Source organism: Pipistrellus kuhlii, unplaced genomic scaffold (genome assembly GCF_014108245.1).
Source record: "Pipistrellus kuhlii isolate mPipKuh1 unplaced genomic scaffold, mPipKuh1.p scaffold_m20_p_17, whole genome shotgun sequence".
NCBI lineage: Eukaryota > Metazoa > Chordata > Mammalia > Chiroptera > Vespertilionidae > Pipistrellus > Pipistrellus kuhlii.
Window position 1 is genome coordinate 10,573,596 of NW_023425482.1, and position 25,750 is coordinate 10,599,345.

Here is a 25,750-nt window from a genome sequence, read left to right on the forward strand (position 1 = left end):
ATCTGACAGCCTTCTCCCTGGCAAATCAGAGAGGAGACAAGCCTGGTGTTTGAGAATACCTGGCTGGCCCTGCCATTACAGTCAGAGGAAAAACTAACAGCCAAGAGGTCAGTGGCCAGGAACATGGTGCGGGACCGTCGAGGCCGTCCCCAGCCCCTGCTGCTGTGAGAGGACCATGATTTAATGAGTGCTTCGGTGAAGGTTTCGTCATTGGAAGTGTTCCGAAGGGCGGGTGGAAGCATACTGGTGAGGAGAGCAGGGACCGGGTGGATTCCATCTCCCTGACGAATCTGAGCCAGGCCAGCCCAGGCTAGCCATACTCACATCAGAATGAGAACAGGCCCTAGCCGGTGTTGCTCAGTGGATAGCACATCAGCATGTGGACTGAAGAGTCCTGGGTTTGATTTGGTCATGGGCACATGTCCTGGTTGTGGGCGGATAGTGCAGGAGGCAGCTCTCACCATTGATGTTTCTATCTCTTTCCCTTCCTCTCTGAAATCAATAAAAATATATATATTTAAAAAAATGATTTGAGGAAGGTTTTTTATTTTTAATTTTTAATTTATTTATTATTTATTTTTAATGAGACCAAGAGGGAAGGTCAGCATTAAGTTTTCAAGGCCCATCCCACCAAAAATAAAGCAAAAATACATCCTACCACATACAGCCATGCAGGCTGAGCACGGGCACCACATTTAAGAGACTTTGTGTATTTATTATACAACCGTGTGTGTTTGTTCCAGCAGATGGCAATATAGTGTTTAGAGGAGGGGACACTTTAAAAAAACATTCACCGAGTCTTCATGAGGCTGGACAAGAATGGCTGCGATCAAAGCCCCGGTGACATGGCACCACACCCTCCCAAGCCCAGACGGACAGGAGCAGCAACCAACTTCCCATTTAAAACATTCATTTTTGAGGCAAAACACTTAAAAAAAAAAAAAAAAAAGAGGCAAAATTGCACCTTAGAAGCCAACTTAAAGTGGCATTTAGAACACTCACGATGTTGTGCAATCACCGCCTTTATCTAGTTCCAAAATATTTTCATCATCCTATCTAATAAAGAGGGGATATGCTAATTGACCATCACTCTGTCACAGAAATGGCTGCACCCACAGCTGAGGCCAAGTTCCCATAAGGAGCCTTAAGGAGCAATCAGCAGGGCCCTGAGGCTCTGCCCTCCCCTGCCCCCATGGGACTTGACAGGGGACCTCAGGCTGCGTCCCCCCACCTGATAGGGCTTGACAAGGGACTTCAGACCTTGACCCCCTGGCTGCCCCTACCATTACAGTCAGAGGAAAAACTGCACCCCCTACTCCAGTGCCAGGCCAGGGGACCTGAGGCCACCCTTCCACCTGGCAGGGCTTGACAGGGGACCTCAAAGTGCACTTCCCATCCTGGTGCTGGGATAGGGGACCTTAGGCTGCTCCCCCTGTCCCAGCACCAGGCTGGGGGACCTCAGGCTGTGCTCCCCACCAGGTGGGGCTTGACAGGGGGCTTCAGGTTGTGACCCCCACTCACCTGAGGCTGAGCCCACCTCCACCTGGCTGGGCTTGATGGGGGACCTCAAGGCACACCCCCGTCATGGTCTGGGCTGGGGGCCCTCAAGCCCCGCTCCCCATCCTGGCACCAGGCCAGAGAACCTGAGGCTCCGCCCCCTGCCCGGCGGGGCTTGACAAGGGTGGGACTGGCCGGGTCTGGATCTAGCCCAATGGGGGGAGGGGGCGGCTGGGTCTGGGTCTCACATGATTTTGAGCTGCATGTGAGTAGGCAGAGACTTGACTCTGGGTCCCGTGGTGTGCCCCACTCTGACAGGAGGAAGGTTTTCATATACATTTTACTAATTTTCTTTCATCTCTGACACTTCTATTATAGAGAAAGGCAAATAGCTATATTAAATTATTCCCTCCTTATCGAAACCGCTTTGGCTCAATGGATAGAGCGTCAGCTTGGGAACTGAAAAGTCCCGGGTTCGATTCCGGTCAAGGGCATGTACCTTGGTTGCGGGCACATCCCCAGTAGGGGGTGTGCAAGAGGCAGCTGATCGATGACTCTCTCTCATCGATGTTTCTAACTCTCTATCTCTCTCCCTTCCTCTCTGTAAAAATCAATAAAATATATTTTAAAAAAAATTATTCCCTCCAATTACTCCCCTTTTAATGTGCACAAATTTTGTGCACTGGGCCACTAGGTCTAACATAAAACCACATTCTCATTAAGCAGTTACTCCCTGGCCTCTGGTAAACACCAATTTAAACCCCCCCCCCCCCCCCCCCCCCCCCATTTTGCCTACTCTGGACGTTTTATATGAATGACATCACTTACTATAGGGTTTCCAAGGTTCATCCACGTAGGAGCGTGTCCGTACTTCATTCCTTTTTATGGGTGGATAACAGTCCATTGTCTATTTATACCACTTTTAAGGGTCCGGCCGTTCGTTGATGGACATGTGGGTTATGTGTCCACATGAGCCGTACATGGCACCCATGTTCCGTGTGGGGCTCTAGGATGTGCACAGAGCACCAGCCAGCGGTTCCCTCCCACCGTCCCGCCATTCACACGCCCCCTCGCAGGTAACCGCCCCTGCGGCCTCTGTGATCCCAGACGGCTTGTGCCTGCTCTGAACTTTTACATAAACGGAATCAGACAGCAAACCCTCGTCTTGTCTGGCTCCTTTCACACAGCGTAACGTCTACCCAGCGAGCCCACGTCACTGCACGCCAGCCGGCTCCTTCTCTCCGCAGGATCCCATCCTGTGGGCGTGTCGCCCTGCGTGGCCTCCTGCTCCTGTTGACGGAGGCGCTTGCGTCGCTCCGCTGTGTGACTAGCCCGCGGTCTGTTGATTCATTCTCTTCTCAGTGGACTTCTGGGCCGGTTCCACTCCTTGGCTGCTGTGAGTAACGCGGCCGTAAACATTCCTGTGTCCCTCGGTGGCCGCGTGAGCTCCGTTCCCTCGGGCGCACGCTCGATCAGGAGAGGCTGTGCAGGGTCCCAGGGTGGGCGGAGGCTTCGCTTTAGGGGATCCGCTTTCCAAAGCAGCTGAGCCGATTTCTACTCCCTCCGCCACCCCCACCTCGGAGTGTGTGCCAGCTGATTCTCGGGGCCCAGGTGCAGAGCTTTCAGCTCCGCGGGGCTGTCCCTGTGGCTGAGGCTGGGCAGGAACACCCGCCTTGGGAGGGTTATCCCAGCCTGGCAGGGAAGCCTGGCAGCACCAGCCACTGTCTCCCCCCGAGGCAGGCAGCTTAGGTGGAAAGTGGTCCCAGGAAACACAGGAAAGTGCGTGCGGACGGCAGGGAGGCAGAGGAACCAGGGGGCAGTATTCCCACCCCAGCCCTGCCTGTCACTGTGGGAGAGGCTCATTCCAGGTGACGGCAGACCGCAGCGAGGAGGCAGAGACCTGCATGTCTCCCTGCCTCCTGTCGTCTCAAGCACCATGCTCTGCAGTCCTGACTCCTAGGCTTCTCTTGAATCTCTGTCTGTGCAACTGGTCCCTGCCCCAGCCACTCACCCAGCTTAGGGGAGGCCTTCCCATAGGCCTGGCTATCAGCCTGTCCTGGTCCCCTTGTTGACCTTGACCAAGAGACCCAGCCTTCTCCCGCCTTCCTCCCCATTCTCTTTTTGGACACATGGAGTCTGCCTCTTGGGAACATCCGGGGGAGGGAGATACATGGGTGAAACTTGGCGAGCCCTTCAGGAACCAGCCTGGAGCTCCTAGGACATGCGGAATCTCGGGCCCACAGAGACCTCCAGAACCAGCGCCTGCATGTTCGAGTGCCCAGGCGGAGAGAAGGTGTGTCCACCTGAGAGTGAGCAGCACCTGGGACATTTTTAGTTGTTACTCCTGGGGGCGGGTCCTACTGGCATCACGCGGCCGAGGTCAGAGGTCAGGAATGCTGCTCAGCACCCCACGATGCCCAGGATGCCCCCCACAAATGCCAGCAGTGCTGAGGATGAGGAGCCCTGGACACCCAGCAGGTGACTGGACTCTGCTGTGGCCCTGACTCCGGCCTGGGCTGTGCCCCATTCTGCCCACCCCCCACTCTTCCCGCAAGACCCTCGGGAAGCCACACAGAAAGGCCAGAGGTCAATGAGTCACTTACAGTTTATTTTTGCCTGAAAGTATTTCACATCTCTGAACACAGCTACGTGACAGTAGTATAACCATCAGGAAAAGCAACAGTGCGAAGGGGAAAGGTGGCATGTCTCAGGTCTTTTTTTTTTTCTTTTTAAATTTTTTAAATTTTTTTCTTTTTTTTTTTTTGCTTCTGCTTCTTTCTGCACCAGAGTGCTATAAAGTATGGGACCACGGGGAGAGGATAAAACCAAACAACAGAAAACAACAACAACAAAACAAAACACAAAACGGAACACTCACACGCACACGAAATAAAACCTGGCACGTAAAATGAATTAAGACTGAAACCCAATTTCTTTTTTATCCTTTTTTAAAAAAATGAGGGCATAGTCGGGGGGTAATAAAGTCTACCTAGCAAAGTATAAAAAGACAAAAGCATGGTTTCCATTGAATAAGATTAAATATATATAAAACAATTACATTGACTGGGGGTTAGGTCTGGAGGTGCTGGAGGGGGCGTATTTGTGCTAAAACAACAGAAAAAGGGGGCTTTGGGGAGAGGGGACCCCAGGTAAACTGTAAAGGGGCTGATCTGTACAGTGAAGGCTTGTTAAGAAAAAGCCGCCTGTTTATAAAAGAAAGGAGGTTGGCTGTCCGGGGGGTGAGACAAGGGTCTGTGCAGTGGTCACATTCAGGGGGGCTGGGCAGTCAGGCTGGCGGAGGCGACGTCTCGCTCTCCTCCCGAGACCATGCAGGGAGGCGCATGCACGAGGAGACCACGGGCACGGGAGGGTGGGAGGGAGGCCACAGGTGCAGAGTCTCAGTCAGGGACGGGACAGGGGGGAACGGGGAGAGGGAGAGGGCGGGCAGCTCCTCTCCGGGGGTGGGGGGACGGCAGGTTAGCACCCCCCTCCAAATGTGTAAAAGGGGCTGAGAGAAAGCCAGAGCCTTGGAGGAGCAAGACCACAATGTGGGGACCCCACTTTTCCTCCCCCAGCCTGAACCCCGCCCCGGGGGTGGGGGGGGGAAGGTGGAGACATCTGGGAAACGCACAGGGGTAGGCGGACGGATGGACGGACAGACGGACGGACGGAGGAGAGAGCATTAGCATACAGAGTCCATTACTACAAAGCAATCAATTTTCCAAGAAGGTTCTTTTTTTTGTTTGTTTCCTTTAAAAAAATAACAATAACACTACCACTACCCTGACAGCCAACTGGTTTGTACAGTCCTGCACGCCAGGGCGGGAGGGCGGGCGGCGGCAGGTGGGCGGGCGGGACAGAGACTTCATAAATAAGAGGCAGGTCCCAGACCTGCAGTTTGTCAACATTTCTTAAATAGGCGCATTATTTAAATCTTATGTACAACGAGAACCACTTTGCATAGCGATGGCGAGGACACAGGATGGGGTGGTGGGACTGGGCCTTCTGGTCCCAGGGGCGGGTGAGTTCTCCGCGGGACCTCTGAGGAGAAGCTCCTTCGCGGCCCGGAGGCCCCTGGATACGTGACGGTGGCCTCAGAGTTGCCTTCCCCCACACGGCATTAAACACAAAGGCAAAGAAAATCCACAAAGGGTCCCCCAGCCCCAACCCCCCTCCCACACCCTCCCCGACCCGCTGATGCTCCTCTGGTTGCTACAAAGTCCGTTTAGATCAGGTCAAGGTTCCAATTATGAAGCTAAGAGAATTAGACGGGGGCTGGGCGTGCTCATGACCCTCCCCTCCCCCTCCCCCAGCGCCCTCTGCCCCCAGAAAGACCCCCATCTATCGCACAGCCAGGAGCCGGTGGGACCCAGGCCTGGCGCTCTACGGCAATTAGTCAAGAGTTGTGTGTCGCGGCTGCAGACTCCCTCCTGCGCGCAGCTTCACCAGGCCTCCGTGTAGCGGACGTCCACCTCCTTCAGGTTGGGGAGCTTGGCCTGCGGAGAGGCAAGAAGGATCCGGTCCCTTCCGGAGCCTGGCCCTGCCCTCCCCACTTTGCTGCTCCCTGGAGGTCAGAGCGGCGTGACTTCAGAGGGAACAGAGCAAGTGGGGTGTCCCCGGCCCCAGAGGGGCTGTGGATCCCCTGCCGGCCACATGACCTTGGACAACCCCCTCCTAAACCTCCAGGAGCCTCAGTTTCCTCATCTGTGGAGCCAATCTGAATCCAGTCCCAGGCTCACGGGACGATGGAACAGGTGGCCCCTCCTGACAAGCCTGCCCGGCGCAGAGGCTGCAGACCCGCCTCCTGCCTTGACTCCCCCTTCCCACTCTCCGGGGCCAGGGAGCTCTTCTGTCACAGACACCTCCTCACGGCTCCCCTCCTGTGCTCCCTCGATGCCTGGGGCTGCAGTCACAGGACAGCACTGTCAACAATACTTAAGCCAACCTTTCAAAATTAGCAGACTGCACAGGACAAACTAGATTTCCAGGTTTTCTTAAAAAACAGGGAGATCTGGAGGTACTGGGTTGTGCACTCATGGCCTCCCCGAGTCCCGGAAACACAAAAGCTGGGAGGCACCAGGTGTCTCCCGAATGTTTGAAAACAAAAGCGACTTCCTCCCACGGCTTACTATAGCCCCTGCAACTCGGTCTGGGAGACCCTAAAGCAGCGCAGGGCTGAGGGCCCTAGCGTTGGCATTCCTGACAAGGGCCCGAGCGAGCTGAGTCTGAGTCTGAGTCCCGTGGGTGGGACCCAGGCTGGCTCCGCTCTGGCCCACCCTGTACCTCCTCCCCTCCCTGCGTGCCCCTCAGGACCCTGTGGATGGCCCTCTTTTCCGGCCGGCCTGGCTAACTGGCTTCTCAGGACTCCCTTTTGTGAAAGTCCTTCTACCCCGTGAGTGCAGCAGCCTGTCCCTCCCTGCTGCCCCTAAGTCCTGTCCTGTCTGTTAGCTGTGCTTCCTCCTGCCACTCTCAGTATCCCAACCCCCGCACGGGTCTGGCACACAAAGGCGTCTGGAGGCGAGGCCAGTGATCAAGGCCAGCTGCAGGTACGGCTGGGTCGGAGATGGGAGATGACAGGGGAGGCCCTGCCGAAGGGGGCCTCAGCCTCGGTCCCAGCAGCCTCCTGCCAGCGCCCTGGCTCTCTCGGCGGCCCTGCCTGCTCTTTCTGGGGTAGCTGGTACCGAGCCCAGGATAACGGGGTGGCAGGAGGCTGCTGAGGCCCAGGGCCTCCGACTCCCTACTCCCTACTCCCGAACAAAATTCCACTACCCCGATTCTCTTTCTTTCCCCAGTTTCATCTCTCCAATCTGGCTGCCGCCAGCTTTTACTGTGTGGCTGCACCAGCCTGTGAATGTTCCCCCTGCTTCTCCTCTTGCTCATACTCCCTCTCAAAAATATCTATTTTCCATGCAGCAGCCAGAACAAGCTTTAAGCAGCTCACGGCCCTGTCGGAGCCTCTGAAGCTGTCTCCTGCACGTGGATGGGATCCAGAGTCCTCTCGTGACCTACGTGGGCTTACTAGGTCCTGTTCTCTTTCTCACTTTCTAGTCACGTTTGCCACAAAGCCAGCTCCTGTGACCCTTCCGCCGTAGGACCTTCGCATGAGGCTTCCTCTGGCCTCCACACCCCTGGCGCCTCCCCCCTGGGGTCTCAGCTCAAGGACTGTCCCCACCATCCCCTGCCACACAGGCCCTCCCTGTTTTCACTCCATCAATTCCCTGCTGGCCTGCTCCTTATCAGTTCTTTCCATCGCCATTCTTTTCTCTCCAGGCTTATCGGCTGGGCCATACCCTTTTTTCCTTCATGAGGGCAAAGCACCGCTATCTAGATGCTGGCCAGAGGGAAGAGGAGGGAGGAGGAAGGAAGGAATTACCTTCAGATCTTCATAGGTGTCGGCTGAGAGCTTGGTGCTGTTCATGTTTAAACTGCAGAGACTCTTCATGGCTGTAAAAGGACAGACAGACATTAGGTCAGTAAGACCCCATGGGGCAGCTGCAGGTAAGAGATGTTTCCGGCATGTGCTGGTCTGAATTAGGCCCATGTTCTCTCCCTGCCCTCTGAACTGCCACCCCTCTGGTCTCCCGTCTTGTCCTTCTTCTGCCTGGACCAGAGTTGTTTTGCCCCAGACAAGCCCCGATGGAATGGGGCTGGCTCTCCCCAAGGGAACCCCAGAAGCTGGCCCAAGCCCTTGGTTCTCCAGAGCAACCCTCAAGCTTCAGTTTGCGTCACGAGGTACTCAGGGAGCCTGTCAAAGATCTGAATGTCCGATCCACTCCCAGAGATGTGAGGCGAGGGGCCAGAGCGGGGCCAGGGATCTGCACTGTTACCCAGGCCCCATCACACTGATACAGGCAATAATGCCATTTGCAGAGTGGCGCCAAATCTCCTCCCCTCTGCCTCCCATTGACCCTGCCGCTGCCCCACCCCCTCCTGAGCACCCCCACAACAACCCTGTAGAACTCATGGCCACTGTCCAGCACTCCTCCCTCTTGGCTGATTCCTACGTATGTCTTTCACACCCAGACCCAATCACCTCCCAGGGAAGCCTTCCTTGGTCCCTCCCTTCGGGGACCAAGGCGAGGGGCCGGGCCTCTCACGTACACCGATGGGCCTAAAATGGGAAATGCAGGTCCCCAGGCTCAGCACCCCCAGGCTCCTCATCAGTAGATGAGGACTGGGCTCAGAAAGTGCATTGTGAGGTTCCCTGAGTGTTGTGTGGCTCTTTGTATGAGGGCAGCGCCTCTCAAACGTCAGTGTGCCAGGACTCGCCCAGGCGTTTATTTATTTATTTTATTTATTTATTTATATTTTTTAAAATATATTTTATTGATTTTATACAGAGAGGAAGGGAGGGAGATAGAGAGTTAGAAACATCGATGAGAGAGAGTCATCGATCAGCTGCCTCTTGCACACCCCCTACTGGGTATATGCCCGCAACTAAGGTACATGCCCTTGACCGAAATCGAACCCGGGACCCTTCAGTCCCCAAGCCGACGCTCTATCCATTGAGCCAAACCGGTCCCGGCTCGCCCAGGCATTTATAAAAGCGCAATTTCTGAGCCAGCAGGGCTGGGGCGGGGCCCAAGAACCTGCCTTTCTGACCAGCTCAGGGGCTGACTCAGGTGGACTGGGAGCACAGCAGCAATGCCCTGGAACACTTTCCTTCAACATAACCCCCTGGGGCTATGACAGCATCAAGAGGGTGAGGGCTGGGCCTTACTCATCTTTACTTTTTCCCCTAAAATTTAAGTTCACGAGGGCAGGGAAATCCCCCTCTTCCCCCCCCCCCCCCGCCCCCATTTTGTTCCTAGCACCTAGAATGGTGCCTGGCACATGTAGGTGCTCAATAAATGCTTGTGCTACAGAGCACAGTGCATGGTGTCAAGTGGAATGAATGAATGAGTGAATGAATGAGTGAATGTAAGGGGGCCCACCAGCCCTGGCAGCCCCTCAGTACTCACAGCTGAGGGCCAACAGGCCGGCATCGGTGACAGGCGTCTCGCACAGGTTCAGCACCTGGAGCATGGTGAGGTGTTCCGACAGGAGGCGCAGGCCGGCGTCTCCAAACTGTGGGGCACAGAACCTCTCAGCCCTGGAGACCAACTCTGGCCCCCAAGGCAGCCCAGGAAATAACCCGAGGTTGGGGCAGCTGTGGAGGTAGGTGATGGGGACAGAGCCCAGCTCTGGGGCCCACAGCCCTCCCAGCCTCGGGGTCTGGGCTGTTCTCACTTTTCTCCAAAGACACAAATGCCTCTTCTGACCTCAGTTCCAATCCAGCTTTTGCTGGTGGGACAAGGGCCTGACCAGGGCCCTCCCTGCAAACTGGTTTGGCCCCCGTCAATGGGGGGCTGTGAATGGGCGTGAAGTGGCCTTTTCCTGGACAGGACAGGGGGTGGGCTAAGGAGGGGAATGTTGGGCCTGGAAGGCAGACTGATGGGTGTGCCAATTTTCATTCTGTACAATGTGGCGATGGCGGGGCTGGCAGGCTACCGGTGTGGACTGGAGACCACTTGTGCTGATCCACGCTAAGTGCTTACCAGTGCCATTGATGCTAGGCCCGGCAGCAAGTGTCGTGCTGCGGCCATTATTACTAGGAAAAGGCCTACAGGTACCCACACGCACAGGAGACCCTGCCCCTCAGCTCTGCCTGGCATGCCCTTGCCAAGGGCCTCAGCAACTCCAACTGTGAAATGGGCCACTAGGCTTCATGAGGTCCTGCACCTCCTCTGCCTCTGGGAAGTGGCTGCTGAGCCAGGGAGGGGGCATGGTAATCAAGTAGCTGGGCCATGGGCTCTGGGCAGAAAGGCCAGCCATGGAGGAGGGTACAGGGTATGAAGGAGGATATAGGGGGCAGGGACAGAGGGCACAAAAGCAGGGAGCAGGGTGCATGGAGGAGAAAGCAAGGCATTGGCACAGGGTGCATAGAGAATGCAGGGCATGGGCGCAGGGTGCAGCGGGGAGAACGCAGGCGTGGGCACAGGTGGCTGTGTGTACCTGAGTGGACCACAGGTTCAGCTGCTTGAGAGAAGGCAGTTTGATGAGGTGCTCAGCGCAGGCACTGGTGACATTGGTGAAGGCCAAGCTGAGGTTCTCCAGGTTCCCGAAGGAGCCAGAGCTCAGCAACCGAGCCAAGTCTGCGTCCTGCAAACAGATGGGCAGGTGGGGCCTCAGAGGCGGCCGGGAACTCCCTGTGGCCCTGAGCCATCCACCTCCTGCCCCCAGCTCCTTCCCCTGCTCCACAGAGAGCGGTTTCTGGGGGTAGCAAATCCCCAGGAGCGGAGGTGAGCATGGCCTGGCGGGCTGGGAGAGTCAGGGAGGGAGGGCTGTCCCTGTGGGTGGCAGTTGCCAGACGGAGGAAAGAGCCTTCAGTGCTGTGACTCACACCTGAGTCAGCACTGGGGTGTTCTAAGGCCACGTCCTCCGCACAGGTGTGTATGTGTGCAGACACACTTCCCTCCCGGGCAACGGCCCAGACCCGCTTGCCACGTGCTAACACAATGGCCCCCTCTCGACTCTCAGAACTGTGGAGGTTGACGAATACCTGAGGCCCAGACTGTGAGGTTGTTGAGGGTAATATCCATCCCCCCTTCCATGTTTGCAATAGAATGCTTGAGTTTTAGCTGCCACCTGGCAGTCCTGAATTAAAGCTGACTTTCAGCTGCTGGGGCCATGTGCGAAACCCAGACAATGATACACAAATTGATGTGTCAAGTGGGACTTCTATGAAGGGTCATGTTCATCTTTGCCTCTTCCTTCTTCCTGCTGGCCAGAATACAGACAAGTGGCTGGAGCTGGAGCAGCCTTTTAAGAATGGTGGGGCATCGGGATATAAGAAACTAAGATCCTTTGCAAAACGGGGATGGTAAGAGGGCCAACTAAGTGGATTGTTGTGAGGATAAAAGAACTTAATGGCACAGTATCTGTAATAATAAAAGCATAATATGCTAATTAGATCGGACATCCTTCCAGACCACTTTCCAGACAAAGCTGGGGCTGTGAGGGAAGCCCAGATCCCGGGTGCCAGGGGGAAGCCAGAGCCAGCAGCCAGGGGAAGGAAGGCCTACTCTTGCATGAATTTCATGCATCAGGCCTCTAGTCTGGTTTAAAAATGCTCAATGTATATTAGCTATTACCATTATTATTGGTAATAACGTAACATGTTTACATAAGTAAGCGATTATTTTTTGCATAATGTTTGGTTTCCTGTAACCTGGGTTCCCCTAAAAAAGCTGGCTGTTTAAGTCCTATGGGTCCTGGTTCACCTCCTCCCACCACGTCCAACAGACACAACCTGCCATCCCAGCAGGGAGGACCAGGCCGCCTCCTCCCTCCACCCGGCCCCACAGAGAGAACAAATCCTACTCACTGTGGACTTGGAGGGCAGTGTTAGCCTGGTGGGCCCGCCTTTCCTTTGCTGCAACAGAAACCACGCTGATTATGACCCATTCTCTCTCGAGCTTCCTCCCTGCGTCCTGCCTCTCTTATGCTCCCAGGGGCAGACCCGAGACAAGGTTTGAGCAAAGGCTGTTTATTCAAAAGGTGCTCCCAGAATCAGGGAGTTGGGAAGGGAGTCCATAAAGGCCCCTAATGGAAGGTGCTGCTATCAACCCAGCTGCCCCGGGGACCTCTGGGAAGCGGTGGAGGAGCCACGCCCCAGAGCCACCCCTCCTGAGCAGTGAGAGAAGGCCTTTGCATACCCTCTCCCACCAGTCACTGGCTGAGGGCTCCTCCAGGGGACAAGGGGGCATGACCACCCCTCCACTTCTGCTCTGCAGTGCAAACATGTGGACTGAGAGCTGTTTGGCCAAGAGATGTGCTGGCATTTGAAAGCCAAGGCCCAGTCCCTGAAGTGGGAGGTGGAGATGGGGTGGGGACCGGTGAGCAGATAGTGACTGCCATGCATGGCTCTGGGGATGAGACAGGAGGTTGTTGGGCCAGGATCTGAATATGCTGTGTGCCTTTGGGCACTGTCTTGACCTCTCTGTGCTCTCTGATGATCTGGAGAGTGGTGGGTGCTAATCATGATCTTTGGGTCTAGAGGGGGATCTGATGAGACAAGAGATCCCCACAGGTGCAGAGGTCCCTGTGCTCTGCCCCCTGCACCCCGCGATGTTGCTGGCCGGCCTAGCTATGGGCTCACCAGCTCCTTCAGCTCCCGCTGCCGGTCGCACAGCTGCTCATACATGCGCTTCCCCACACCGGTACTCTCCAGGGTTGAGATGATCTGCAGCTGGGTGTCGTTGTTGTCGATGATGTTGTACTCCAGCATCAAGCACAGGATCTGCCGAGAGATAGGGAGCATGTTACCATCGGCTGCAGCTCCGGACGGGCCCTCCCTGGAGGGGCAGAGGCAAGCAGCGAGCCCCAAAAGCCCAGTGTGCCCTGAAAAGGGGGCGTCTCTCAATAAGCTCAATACACCCCTTCTGCCCTAAGGGCCTTATTTTGAAAGTCAACAGCCCGCTCTCGCGCTGTGTGACACTGGAAATCGCCTGCCCCAGCTTCCCACCTGCACAATGGGTGCTGGTGTCCGCCCAGCTGAGCGCACAGCAGCAGGCTTTTAGTAAATGCACATGAAACAATGCACACCAGGCCCAAGCACAGGACACCTCTTTCTATCCCTGGATCCTGCCCCCGTGCTGAGCACACAGCAGGTGCTCAGACATGCACCCTGAGCTGGAGCCTGGGGACCTGTGCCTCGGGCAGCTGCACACCCACTTCCCCTCCCAGGCCCCCCTGCCCGGACCCACAGGCTGCAGTCCTGCCTGAGACCCCTTTCCTCTTTCACTCGCCCAGGAGAGCCAGCCCGGCCCTCAGGCCACTGCTCCTGCTCTTCCCTCTCCCCACACAAGGCACTCAGGACTAAGCTCCAAGCTCCTCACCAGGACCTGCGGGCATCAGGCTCTTCCCGCGTGTCCGCCCGTATCCCGAGCCCCTTGCCTGGGCTCATTCTGTTCTAGGGCCTGGCCTCCCCTCTTCTCCCACCGAGCCTCCTGCTGCGGGCCTTGGTGGGAGAAGAGGGGAGGAAGGCTCCGCTCCTGCCTCTTGCTAACTCCTCTTTGGTCCTCAAGTCTCACCATCCCTCCCCCTTGCCTGGGACGCTCTTCCTCTGAGTGAAGTCTAACCCCGTCCCCTTGACTGCAGCCCCGCCTTGGGGACTGACTACAGGGGTGTGAGTGGCAGTGATGCCGCCTGACTTCTGAGGCTGAGCTGGGAAGCGGCATGGCTCTGGCTGGCCTCTCTCTGTGCAGTGGCTCTGGGGACTTTGGGGGAGACAGAGGAGCAGGGAGGTGACATGGGGGCTGTGACTGGTGCGTGCTCCTTGGTGAGCAGGGCCCGGGAGCTGGGCCGGTGGAGTCCTATTAGGCCAGAGGCCTTGGAGGTGAGCCAGCCCCTGATCTGACTGTGACCCCATGAGAGGCGCAGAGTGAGAACAGCTGAGTCCAGTCACCCCAAGCTCAGTGAGCAATAGAAAGGTAATTATTGTTCGAGCCCCACTTGAGTTGGTTTGTTTCGCAGCAACGAACGGGGCAGACACTCCTGAGCCTCTGGGCGATGCCCAGCACAGGTGAAAGGAAGAAACAGGTGGACCAGGCCTTCTGCTCGCGGAGCTCCGAAGGCTGGGACTGCACCTGCTGGGCCTGCCCCTGTGTCCCCAGCTCCCGGAGTAGGTCCGTGCTCAGAGCTCCATCCACAAGGACAGGGCGGGATGGCTCCTCACCTCCACCATGGTCTGGTTGCCCCTCAGCGCCAGGAGCATGCAGGGTCCCAGCTTGTTTTCCGCCAGGGAGAGCAGGAATTTTTTGGTCTTGTAACAGGAGCCCATAAGGATGTGCACCTGTGGGGAGAGACGGCCCGGGTGAAGGGGCTGTGGCCTGAGGTGCCTGCTTCCGTGTGGGAAGGTTTGTGAAACGAGAAGACACTGATCAGACCACGTCCTGTCTGGACAGAGAGATCCAACCTGATCACCAGCCCCCCAGGGGCTTTCAAAAGACCCCTTCCTGGAACATGCTCCCACGTGGGTGAACCTCGAGGACACACAAGGACAAGCCGAGGGTTCCCCTCCCAGGAGGGACCCAGAGCAGTTAGAGACAGAAACGGATGGCAGGCCGGACTGGATGGGGCAGCAGCCCAGTGGGAAGATGGAAGCTCTGGAGAAGGATGGTGGTGACAGCTGCAGAACAGTGTGAATGCCTTCATGCCACTCAACAGTGCTCCTAAACATGGTCTAACAGCCAACTTCTGCTGACTTTCGGCCCTCTGGGTCAGCACTGGTGAACCTGGCGGAAGCCCCCGGGCAGCCCTCGCTCAGGGTGCCCGGCCTCACGGGACAGGGATGGTACAGAGCCCCACCTCCCCTTCCTAAGTCCTCTGGAAGCCCCAAAGGTACTGTGCATCATCACCTGCCCCAGGAATGCAATTGGCAAATTCTGCTCCACCCTGGGTTAGAGGCGGAGCAGCCATTAAGGAAACGGGTGCTTCTTTCTGGTTCCTGGAGACGGGGCCTAAGGGCTGGGCCCCAACACTCGTTTGCTCTCCCTGACTTCACACAACAGTCAGTGCCCATCATGGTTGGAAACGGTGGCCTAATCAAAGGGACAACCTTCTTTGCGTGTGTATCTGTGGAAATGACACCTTGCCATCCCAGGGGCTGCCTGCTTCCTTCCTTCTCAAGTATATTTTTTCCGCTCCATCATTAACAGCTCTGCCAGCTCCCTGAAGTCTCTCTCACACAGGGGTGGGGACCACGGGGTGTTGTCATGGTGAAGCTGTGACGTCAGAGGAGCCGCAGGGAGAGGTGAGAGGAGGTGCAGGCAGGCAGGGCCAGCACTTCCAGGATGCACAGGGCACTCCAAAGGGATGTAAGGAATGGAGAGAGTGCGTAAGAAAAATGACCTAAAGATAAGCCCTTTTCTAGAAAGTTCCAGGGGTGGCACCTGGCGGAGTTGTCACTGCAGGATCTCAGCTGGGCTCACTGTGAGCCTCATGAGCACTCGCCTGCGGAACTGTCGCCCAGCAGACATGGGACTAACCAGAGCCCTCCCTTCTGAGCACTGCTGCGCCCTGCCCCTGACCCCACTATCACACCCGATCCCCCGGGAAACCCCAAAAGACTACACCATACTCCCTGTTTCACAGACAATGAAGCTGAAGCCAGAGAGGCAGGTTAGTAGCCAAGGTCATCACGCTAATGCGTAGCAGCACTGCCTTCCAACCTGGCCTGGCTGACACTCTCACTGTCTCAGGCTTGGGAACAACTGAGGTGGCCAGTCACCCGAAGGAGCATCTGGCCTGGGAGATGGAGCCTGTGCTCCTCTCAGGAGCTGAACACTCTGCCACTTGGAGGGGCCGGCTCTGACAGCCTGGGCCTGGGTTAGGAGAGGACGAGAAGTCGGAAGGCCTGTGTGACCTCTGCACCTCTGAGCCTATCTCCACATGGATGTGACTAAGGGCTAGGGTTGCTGTGAGGATTAGGAGGCATGCATGTGAGGTGTCTGGCACAGTGCACAAAGGCACCAGTCACCACGGTGCAGTTCACGGTCTGGTGACCTCACACCCCGTCTCCTTCAGCTCCCAACCTGGGCCTCCACTGCAGGATGCGATGAGCTGGCGGACTTCGGTGCCTCCTACAACCCCCTGTGCTCAGGCCCTGGACTTAACATGGCAACCACGATGAACGCATGGGCCTGGGCTGCTAACCTCGTCTTCAGCCCCCTCGGCTGTAAATGGGGTAACAGCGTCACCTCGCACCACTGAGTGAGATGAGTGGGGCAGAGTTCAGGCCCCTAGCTGGTGCCGGCTTGGGCAGGAAAGGAGTGACAGCTGCTCCCCTGCCCCATTTTCACCAGCCTCATGCTAGCCTGGAAACCCCGGGGTGGCCCAGTGGCTCGGGCAGCTCTGCTTCACCGTGAAAGGTGACCCCCACATACCATGCTGGCGAACAGCTCCCCATCGTCGTCGCAGGCCACCCCTCCGGGGCTGTAGAGCTGAAACCAGCCGTCCTTGCCGGCCCGCACGCTCAGCAGGCAGGAGTGCACCTGTGGGAGGGAAGGCACAGGGTCAGTGCCACGCAGACCAACCCTAATGCTGAACCGCAATCTACACGCACGGGAAGGGCTTGGGCAAGTCCTGCAGTGACACTGTTCGGTCAGTGACCCGGCCTTCAACTAAATCCCAATCAGGCTCAGGACTGCTTTTGGATCAGGGCTTAGAATCATGGTGCTTTGGAACTAGATCTTTTCTAGATCCTTCTGGACCTAGGCTTTACAGCATGGCCTGAGGAGAGTATATTCAGGCTCCATCAATAGCTTGCTCTCTCCTCTGCAGCCGGAAACCGGTGTGCACAGAGGAGACAGACCACTCCACATTCGGAAACTCATGCACATGGAGGAGTGGCCTCAGCTTCTCTGGGTAGGGCCAGCACCCTGCTGTCTCCGCAGCCCTGTTTGGCCTAGTGTGCCTACTGCAGAGCTGATTACTGCACAGGCTCTACAGCCAGATTCCCTGGGTTCGAATCCTGCTCAGCCTGTACCAATTGCACGACCCTGGGGATGGAACTCAACCTCAGTTTTCTCACCTCCGAAAGGGGGTAATTTTGATGTAAAATGAGGATAAATAGAACCTACTGGCAGGGTTATGAGGATTAAGTGAGAACACGTGTGTCTGAGACAGGGTGAGCATGTTTATGTACAGGGCAAGGAGCCTTTGTCAACTGCTATGAATGCCCATGGGTGACAAGGAGGCCCTGGATGGAGCCTGTTGGAGCCCTGACGGCCGGGCTGGGAGGAGAAAGGAGGCCTTACCTCTTGTCGTGGGTCCTCGGCGAACCTCTGAATCACGTACTTCAGTTCCCTGGAAGAGACAGGTGGGGACAGTCATGCCCAGGGTCCGGGCTTAGGTGGACGAGGACGGGTCTGAGGGGAGCCAGCCCAGAGGAGCTGGCGGGAGGAGGAAACTCCTGGATGGGCCTGGACGGGTGTGGAAGAACTTCCCAGAGGAGCCTGGCTGCCTCCCAGAATGCGGGTGACGGAGGGAGGGCTGGCCGCTGGGATGACCTTGGGACAGAGGACACTCGCGCTAGAAGAAGGTAACGAGGGTGCTGCCCAAATACTCACTTGGTGAACTTCTCGTGCGCGAGGGCTCTGCAACAAAAACAAAGGGAGAGTGTGGTTAGCAGGGAGCTTCTGGAGCAGGGCAACCATCCAGAGTTCTTCCTCTGGGGATGGTAGGCCCTATGACTGACTCAAAGAATGGACAGGAAGCTGGAAGGAAGCTCCGACATATTGTCCCTACTTGAAGCTGCAAAGCAAAGCCTGCTTTGATGAGTGAGCAGACTGAGCCCCACGCCCCCCAGCCACTCCAGACCCTCCCTGTGAGCAGGAAGGCGCTGGCTGGATGCGTGTGGCTTGTGTGTCTGCACGTGGACACCAGGACCCAGGGGTGATCGTTAGGTGTTCGCACTAATTAAGGTGCGCACCAGGGCGGCGTTTGGGGATATTCTCCAGGCGAATTGCATCATGGGCCCACTGTCAAGTGTGTCCCTTGGGCTGCGGGGCCAGTGGATGCAGCCAATGACGCCACTGCTCTTGGAGACCAGCGGCTCTCAGGAGTCAGATTTCTCTGGTCTCAGGTCCCGGGGGCCCCTGGGGACCAGCCCAGCCAGCAAATGGGGCAATTACTGAGTGTAATGTCCCCCTCAGAGAGCCACATTTCATAAACACGGGCTCGCTAATCGGCTCCAGAGAGCCCGGTTGCCTCTGGAGGCCTGGCTCCTCCCCGCCGATTGAAAGAGACCTGGAGGCATTTCAGAGGCTGGTTATTCAACACTTCTCCTCTCAGGCCATCACCCTCAGCAGTTGTCTCCCCATTTTGCTGTGATAAATTCATTACAAGGAGTGGGGCAAGAGCCGGCTAGAGAGGCAGAGGGTCTGTTTCTGGACAACTCACTGCGGACATAATGGACATAAGAGAGCTTTTGGCATGTCACTGTATGACATGTAAAGTGACTCCACATGCTTTTTTATGTTTTTACCATGGCCTCAGAGAGACGAGGCAGGTATTACTGTTCCCATCTGATGCATAATCAAGATCATTAACTTTATTGCATGAAGGCACGGTGGGGACAGCTTTTTGCACTCTCAACTCAGTGAATCCTAACAATGCAATGAGGGGATCTCCCCATTTTCCAGGGGGGCCTCTCCAAGGGTCTGGAAGCTGAGAACCACAGCTCCATCTCCGCTGTCGTCCTCGGTGTTCCCAGAGGGCCTGTGGGAACAGGACTGGCCCGCTTAGGGACTCAGCGGATGGCACAGGGTTTCCTTACAGGCGGGCGGCGGGCGTGGGACTTACTCTTTGGGGAATGGAATGGGTTGAAGCAAGCTGGCCAGAGACGGTCTCCAGTCATCGTAGTCAGACCTAAAATGAAAAGGAGTGAGGTCAGGCTTGGTCTGGAAGGGCGAGGTTCGCAGCATGCTGTCATGGATGGCCACAGACCGGGCGAGAGTCTGGCAGAGGCTCAGATGGCACCAACTCTGCTCTGACATCTCAGTGAGCAGGGAGCTGGGACAGCAGCTGGTGGCTACAGCATGGCTGTGAAGCCTGGTGGACAGAACTGGTCCAGGGGCCTCTTTATGGCAGTCGAAGGGGCTGGCCATCCGCTCACCAGAATCTCCTCCCTCCTGGCTTGGGACTCAGGCCACGGGGTCACTGTACCATCTTTTGAACTATCAGGGGTGTTATGGGTTGAAATGTACCCTCTACACATTCATATGGTGAAGTCCTAATGCCCCAGGTCCTCAGAACCCAACTGTATTGGGAGACAGGGCCCTTAAAGAAGTGACTAAGAAATGAGGTCACAGGGTAGGTCCCTTATAAGAGGACGTGAGGACACAGACACTCGGGATGACCATCGACAGGCCAAGGAAAGAGGTCTCAGAGGAAACCAACCCTGCCCACACCTGGATTTCACAGCTCCAGCCTCCAGAACTGGGAGAAAATAAATACCTGTTGTTTAAGCCGCCAGTCTGTGTAATTTTGTTATGGAAGCTTGGGCAGACTAATACAGACTAATACAAGGGTGATTAGGTTGGGAATACAAAGTCATTCTCATCTTTGATTAACCAGAACTGACTGATTCACAAAAAGTAAAAATTATAGTCTATTTATTTGTTGTTTGGGTCAACCCTCCTGAAATATTGGATACTACTAGTCTGTGTCCAGATAACAACTTAAAAAACAGTTATTGCTAATAGCGATTATAACACCAATGGTAGTAGTAATAATAATAATACTGAAAAAATAAGAACAGCTACGACTTTGTCAATACATTGGACACGCACTTTGCATGTGCCAAAAGCTTTACCTCTGTTCGTTAACTCTTCACAAAATTATGATTATATGTAATTTATATATATTTATACAATTAATATGCTGTTATTATAGAGCAGTGTTTCCCAAACTTCTCTCATGATGAGAATCACCTGGTGGAGTTGTTAAAATACAGATTCCTGAATCCCAACTAAGAAGTGCTAAACTAGAATTTTTGGGAACATATAGGTAAAATTGTAGAGTTAACTTAGTGCTCTGTCTTAGAGGCTGCTCCCCTCCCACAGGAACAGCTTCTTAAAGAAGCGGCTCCTTCTGCCAACTCCCAGAGAAGCTGGGAGGGTCAGGAAACGTGGAGAACGGCAGCGCCTCAGCCTGAGGACAGATAGGCCTTCCCAGGCCCCAGAGCGTTTGCACTGCCAGGTTCTGACCCCATAACTCCTTCATGTTAACTTTAGTGTTTCTCAACCTTCTTTTCATCTGGTACCCTCTGTCTCCTGTCAAGCACCCCCCCCCCCCCCCCCCGCATCCCCCTCCCTAAGGAGCGCTCTCCCCCCCCACCCATAATCCTGACCTGAGGACATAATTTTTATTGATTTGAGAGAGAGATATTTCGATTGGTTGCCTCCTGTATTTGACCAGACAGGGAACCAAATCGGCAACCCTTTGGTGTATGGGACAACGCTCCAATCAACTGAGCCACCCAGTCAGGGCCCAAGGAGCTTTCTTGATGAATCCTCCCCTTTGTTCTCCAACACACTGTGTATGTTTATGTGGTATTTGTTCACCTGAGCTTTAGACCAAAGAAGAGTGAGAACTGGTATTTGCCCCCACCACCAAGGGATGGTTTCACTAACTCCCAAGAGCTTTCCCACCCCACCTTCTCCAAACACATGGTGATCAAGTGTCCACCTTCGGAACCCAGCCACACCCTGCAGGACTCGGAGGAAAGACTCAAACGCCGGACATGCAGGGGAGAATTCCTCCAAAAGCCTGTTTGCCTGAGCTGTGGCCCACAGTGCTGCTGGCTGGGGGGGTTACCAAGCGCCTACCAGGCTGTGTGCTGGGCAGGAACTTACTTGCTTAATCCTCACATCAGGCACTAAAGGATGAGGGAGAATCACATCTGCTTTACAGGTGAGAGAACGAGACCCTGAGCACCTCAGTGACCATCTGAGTTCAGGCAAAAAGGAAGCACGGGGCAAGGGTTCCGTGGATCCCAGTGCCCAAGGCTGGGCATACGCTCTGTGCCACCCATGGGTGGCTGGGCACAGGTGCTCAGAGGCCTGTCAGATGCACATCAGGACATAGAGCCTCCTTCTGGGGGAAGGGTCACATTTTTGCAGGAATCCCTTCCCTCGCAACACCCACCTGCCACTGACTGACTCTTGGTTTCCAGAAAACTTAAAGTAATAGCAAACATTGTGGATATACACATGGATCGGGCCAGGTGTTCCTCCCAGAGGCCTGGCCCCAGGCCACAGATAAGAAAACTGAGTCCCAGTGAGCTCAAGACCCTAGTCCCTGCATCTACCTGTGAAGAAAGGCATTTCCCATTATCAAAAAGGCACTCACTAGTTTTCCTTCTTTCTTTAAAATAATGAAATATGTTCTTTGCAAAATGCCATCAATGCAGAAAACTCGAAGGCCACGTTAATCCCTCGTCATCAGTGTGGGTGTGGTGCCAGTGTGTGGGCACACGCTGGGCTCCATCAGGGCGATGACACAGCCTGGCCCAGGGCTCACTTTGGAATGGAAAGGGATGTTGACAAGCCTGTCCCCTGTTCCCAGGTGCTAAGCTCAGTGGGAGGCGGAGGCCAGGGGTCTGGAAGGAAGCCCTCTCCCTCCTTCGTCTCTCCAGCCTGGAGCTTGGCCTCCTTATGGCTCACACGGGATCAGGAAAGAGTATAAGAGGAGGAAGAAAGGAGGAGGCAGACACTTCTTTCCTCGCCCCTGCCCAGCCCAGCCCAGCTCCAAGTCTGCTCCAAAGTCCGGGTCCGACCAGCTTGAGCATGTGCAATGGGTATGCTGGGCAGAGACTGGGAGGCTAGGTGCCCGGGGGCTGGCCAGGACCAAGGACTGGAGAGCAAAGCACCTGCCATGAGCATCTGGAGAGCAGCACCAGCCTCAGGCTTGGTGAGTTGGGCAGGCCGGAGATGGGAGGGAGAGCAGCAGGGCTATGAGCAGCCTGACCACCCACTCCCAGAAGTAGACAAGACAGTGAGGCCTTCCGACAGCTTCAGGCTCCAGGCACCCAACATTCACTCATGTTAATGGGGCCAGGCTAGCTCTAGATCCCCACTTACAGATGAGACAGGATTTCTAAGCTCTCAACCAACCCCCCTTCCCTGCACCGAACTCCTGGCGTCTCTTCTCAGCGGAGCTGCAGCATCTGGCTGGGGCGGTTCACGGAGCGGATTATGCTGGGTGATGTACCACGTTTCCCATGACCCCTCCTGGCACCTGCCTTCTACTTCTAGTTACACCTTCCGTCATTAGGAAACACCCCCCCCCCTTTATTTTTTCCCAACAGCCCCCAACGGCTGGGGCATCTCCCAGCTGACCTCTGGACTGCCAGGCATCTTTTAAAACCCAGGTTTTTGCAAAAATAACTATCCCGAGTTGAGCTGATCAAAAAGCGCAGACCTGTGCCCCTCTCCCTCACAATGGCTGCTCCCTGCTCTTCCTGTCTGTGGCCTCCGTGTGGCCAGCAGTTTCCCACTCCTTCTCACCGGCGGGCGGTGTCATTGCCTTCAGCAGCTGCTGCCACTAGATTCAGAGGGAGCAGCTGGGACCCCGGCATCTAGCAGAGCCTGGCCAGCTGAGGTGAGCAATAAATGCTCAATAAAGGAGTGCATAAACAGATGGATAAATACATGAATCGTATGCAGGTGCCCAGCCGGCTAAGAGCTGGACTCCAAACCACCAAAGACCCAGCTGCTCTGTCAGCTCACGAGTCCATGTTCTCTGTCAGACCACCCAGCCTGGGCCTCACAAGGGGATATTTTCAGGAGCAACCTTGACCTGCATGGGGAATAGTCCTCCTTTTCAAGGGTCTCCAGGGAACTTTTTGAGGCTTACGTTCCTTTCAGAGGTGTGAAATTCTAACCATGTGTGGGCTTTCCTACACATAACCAAGGCCGGGGCCTGTGTTATGTGTGAGTGAGGGGTAGTGGGGGAGGGAGAGGCGTGATACTCACACTTGGGGACCAGCAGTGCCTGGTCTGATGAATAGGGCTGACAAACTGGGCCAAGGTGCTAAGCCTGGCTTCCTTTGCCCCCACCATGCCCTCTTAAGACCTCTCAGTTCCAATTAGAGCCTCCTCTTTCATTTCTTACACGTAACTCTCATTCAGGGAGCACCTCTATTGGTAACAGCAGTCCTCTTTTATCAAGAACCAGCCGGCAAGGTCCCATGCCACTAAATTCTTAGAGCAGCTCCCGGAGAAAGATACCCATTTCACAGACCAGTACAATGAGGGCAAGAGGAGCCAAGAATGCTGCACAATCACCAGCAGATTGCCATGCATGCATTCCCTAAGTCCCCAGACGCATGCTTCTTGCCATCAATGAGCCTTGAATGCCACATTGGTATTTTTTTCCCTTTCAAAGTGTCGTTAAATCAACGATGCATCTTACTCTCAATAGTGTCTTAAAATAGAGGAAACCCAGCTGGACTCAGGAAGTGTAGTAACGCCCATCTGCCTGGTGTCTACACTTGCAAGGCGCCCAGAGCCATGCCCTCCACCCGTCTACTGCCCCGCGGCAGCTGTGACTCGGAGAAGAAGAGCTACTTGCCCAGGTCACAAGCTAATGCTGATATCTCTGTGGCCCTTGAGCCCAGCACACTGGCTCTGAACCTGCGCTCTTTCCCATGTTTCCCATGCTGTCGTGCTCTGGGGTGCTAGGGCGTGGGGGGGCCCAGCATGTCCCAGGCCCTCCAGGGGACCAGTGACTCAAGCAGGCAGCAGAGATGGAGAAGGCAAGCTGCTCGGGAAAAGTAAGCAAGCCCACCCTGAGTTCTGAACCCCCTCCCGCCCCATAGTAACCCTGTCTTGTGGAGACAGAAGGCGGAGGTAAGGCTGTTCTGTGCATCGGTCAGAACACCTCCGGCTCCCAGCGGGCAGCCCCTGACCGGGCCCCTGACCCCCGCCGCGCCTTGGCAGCTGGGCCATGCGGGCAGGCAGGAGGTCTGGAAGCAGATCAGGAAGAACAGAGTCCTCATTCATGAGCATGTTTACAAAAAAGGAAAAAAAATGTGTGTGAACTGCATGATGAAACTCAAACCCTTAGTGCTTAATGTGAGCCAGGGCCCGAGCCAGCAGAAGGCCTGGGAGTCCAGGTGCCTGTGGCAGCCAGCCAGAGGCAGGCCGGGCAGAGAGCAGGGCCATCTCTGGCCTGGGGGCCCTGCCTCAACCGGGCGAGGAGGATACGAGGGCCGTGACCGGCGAGTCTCTCGGAGGGCGGAACACACTCCTGCAAGAAAGTGGGGCATGTTCTAGGACAGTGGTCAGCAAACTCCTTAGTCAACAGAGCCAAATATCAACAGTACAACGACTGAAATTTCTTTGGAGAGCCAAATTTTTTAAACTTAAACTTCTTCTAATGCCACTTCTTCAAAATAGACTGGTCCAGGCCATGGTATTTTGTGGAAGAGCCACACTCAACGGGCCAAAGAGCTGCAGTTTGCCGATCACGGTTCCAGGAGATCTCTGAGCAGAATCTGGAAATTTCCTTCGACGTGTGTGTGTGTGTGTGTGTGTGTGTGTGTGTGTGTGTGTATTGTCGCTAGATGTGGCTGTGCCCTCACTGGCCCCTTCGGCTAGGACCACAGTGAGGCTGGAGCTGAGCTCAGGAGGCCTCACTCTCCTCTCTCAGGGCCTAGATAGGAGAGGAAGTGTCTGCGATGCAGCATCCACAGTCTCCTTTCCAACCACACGGAGCCTGATGTGTGTAGGTATGTACATGTGTGTGTGCATGTGTGTGCGTGTATTCACCTTCACAGACACAACAAGCCCTGCTTGGAGAGCTCGGGACACCTCCTAGGCCCCCCAGACTAGCTCTTGGCTCAGCAGGCATGGCAGGCTGCTTCCACCCTCTGGGCCCTGTGCACCCTCCAGGCAGCAATACGTTCACCAGAGGCTGAACCTGTGCTGCAGAGCCTGCAGCTGCCCTTAGAGACCCCGTCAGCCCTGACGAGCCCCCAGAGCCAGGGGCCTGGTGCCCAGACTTCAGACAGGTGCCATATGCCCTCCCCCAACCCCTTTGAAAAGCCCACCATCCCACTGACTGCACCTGGCAATGCCAACCTCTGGACTTGGTCCTGAGGGGCCGAGCTCTGTTCTGAGGGTCAGGGCTGTGGGAACGAGCAGTGAGGCATCTGCTGGATTCTCCCGCCAAGCTGGGCATGGGACCACAGAGCCAGGCCAGGTCCCTTCACCTGGGGACCGAGGAACTAGGGGCATGAATTTGAGAGGAGTCTGTGTGGTGGAACTAGAAAGACTCATAAGGGTCAAAGATACAGATCCCCACTGTAGAGTCACAGTGCTGAGGCTCAGGGAGGGTAGGGAGAGACCTGAAACATCCAGCACAGACCTGGTCCCTGGCTCCATCTGAGCTTTTCCCACCAGCCAGGACTGCACAGGGCCTGATCTGCAGGTGCCTCCCTGCCTGCTCATGAGAGCTCACGAGGAAGAGTGTGGTCCTCAGCACAACCCCAGGGGCGCTTCCCAAAGATATGCCCTTTACAGAAGACTGCTATGTATGCACACACACAACCATACCGACACCCACAGCCCCCCCACCCCCTAAAAAAAGCAGACAACTACACTGAGCACACAAGCATGCACAGATCACACAACACAAACACACGCTGGCTCATGGACACACCTGCATTAACACAGAGAAACACACACTGTAACTCGTGTACAAA

At 55.6% G+C, this 25,750-nt stretch overlaps 1 protein-coding gene across 6 annotated transcripts in view; it reads right to left on the reverse strand.

Moving 5' to 3' along the window:
* Positions 1–4,084: 4,084 nt before the first annotated feature.
* Positions 4,085–25,750, reverse strand: part of LOC118720734 (c-Maf inducing protein) — a 225,235-nt gene continuing 203,569 nt past the window's right edge. For 4 of the 6 annotated variants that reach the window (XM_036441001.2, XM_045582657.1, XM_045582658.1 and 1 more), the window contains 11 exons: positions 18,844–18,909; positions 17,610–17,636; positions 17,298–17,346; positions 16,425–16,532; positions 14,216–14,332; positions 12,638–12,778; positions 11,864–11,911; positions 10,492–10,638; positions 9,459–9,564; positions 7,871–7,941; positions 4,085–5,993 (listed from right to left, as the gene is read on the reverse strand). In XM_036441001.2, the coding sequence (XP_036296894.1) occupies positions 5,940–5,993; positions 7,871–7,941; positions 9,459–9,564; positions 10,492–10,638; positions 11,864–11,911; positions 12,638–12,778; positions 14,216–14,332; positions 16,425–16,532; positions 17,298–17,346; positions 17,610–17,636; positions 18,844–18,909 (934 nt within the window). In that variant the 3' untranslated portion in view covers positions 4,085–5,939. The remainder of the gene's footprint in view (positions 5,994–7,870; positions 7,942–9,458; positions 9,565–10,491; positions 10,639–11,863; positions 11,912–12,637; positions 12,779–14,215; positions 14,333–16,424; positions 16,533–17,297; positions 17,347–17,609; positions 17,637–18,843; positions 18,910–25,750) is intronic. The other 2 variants (XM_045582659.1, XM_045582655.1) reach the window with 2 other exon arrangements.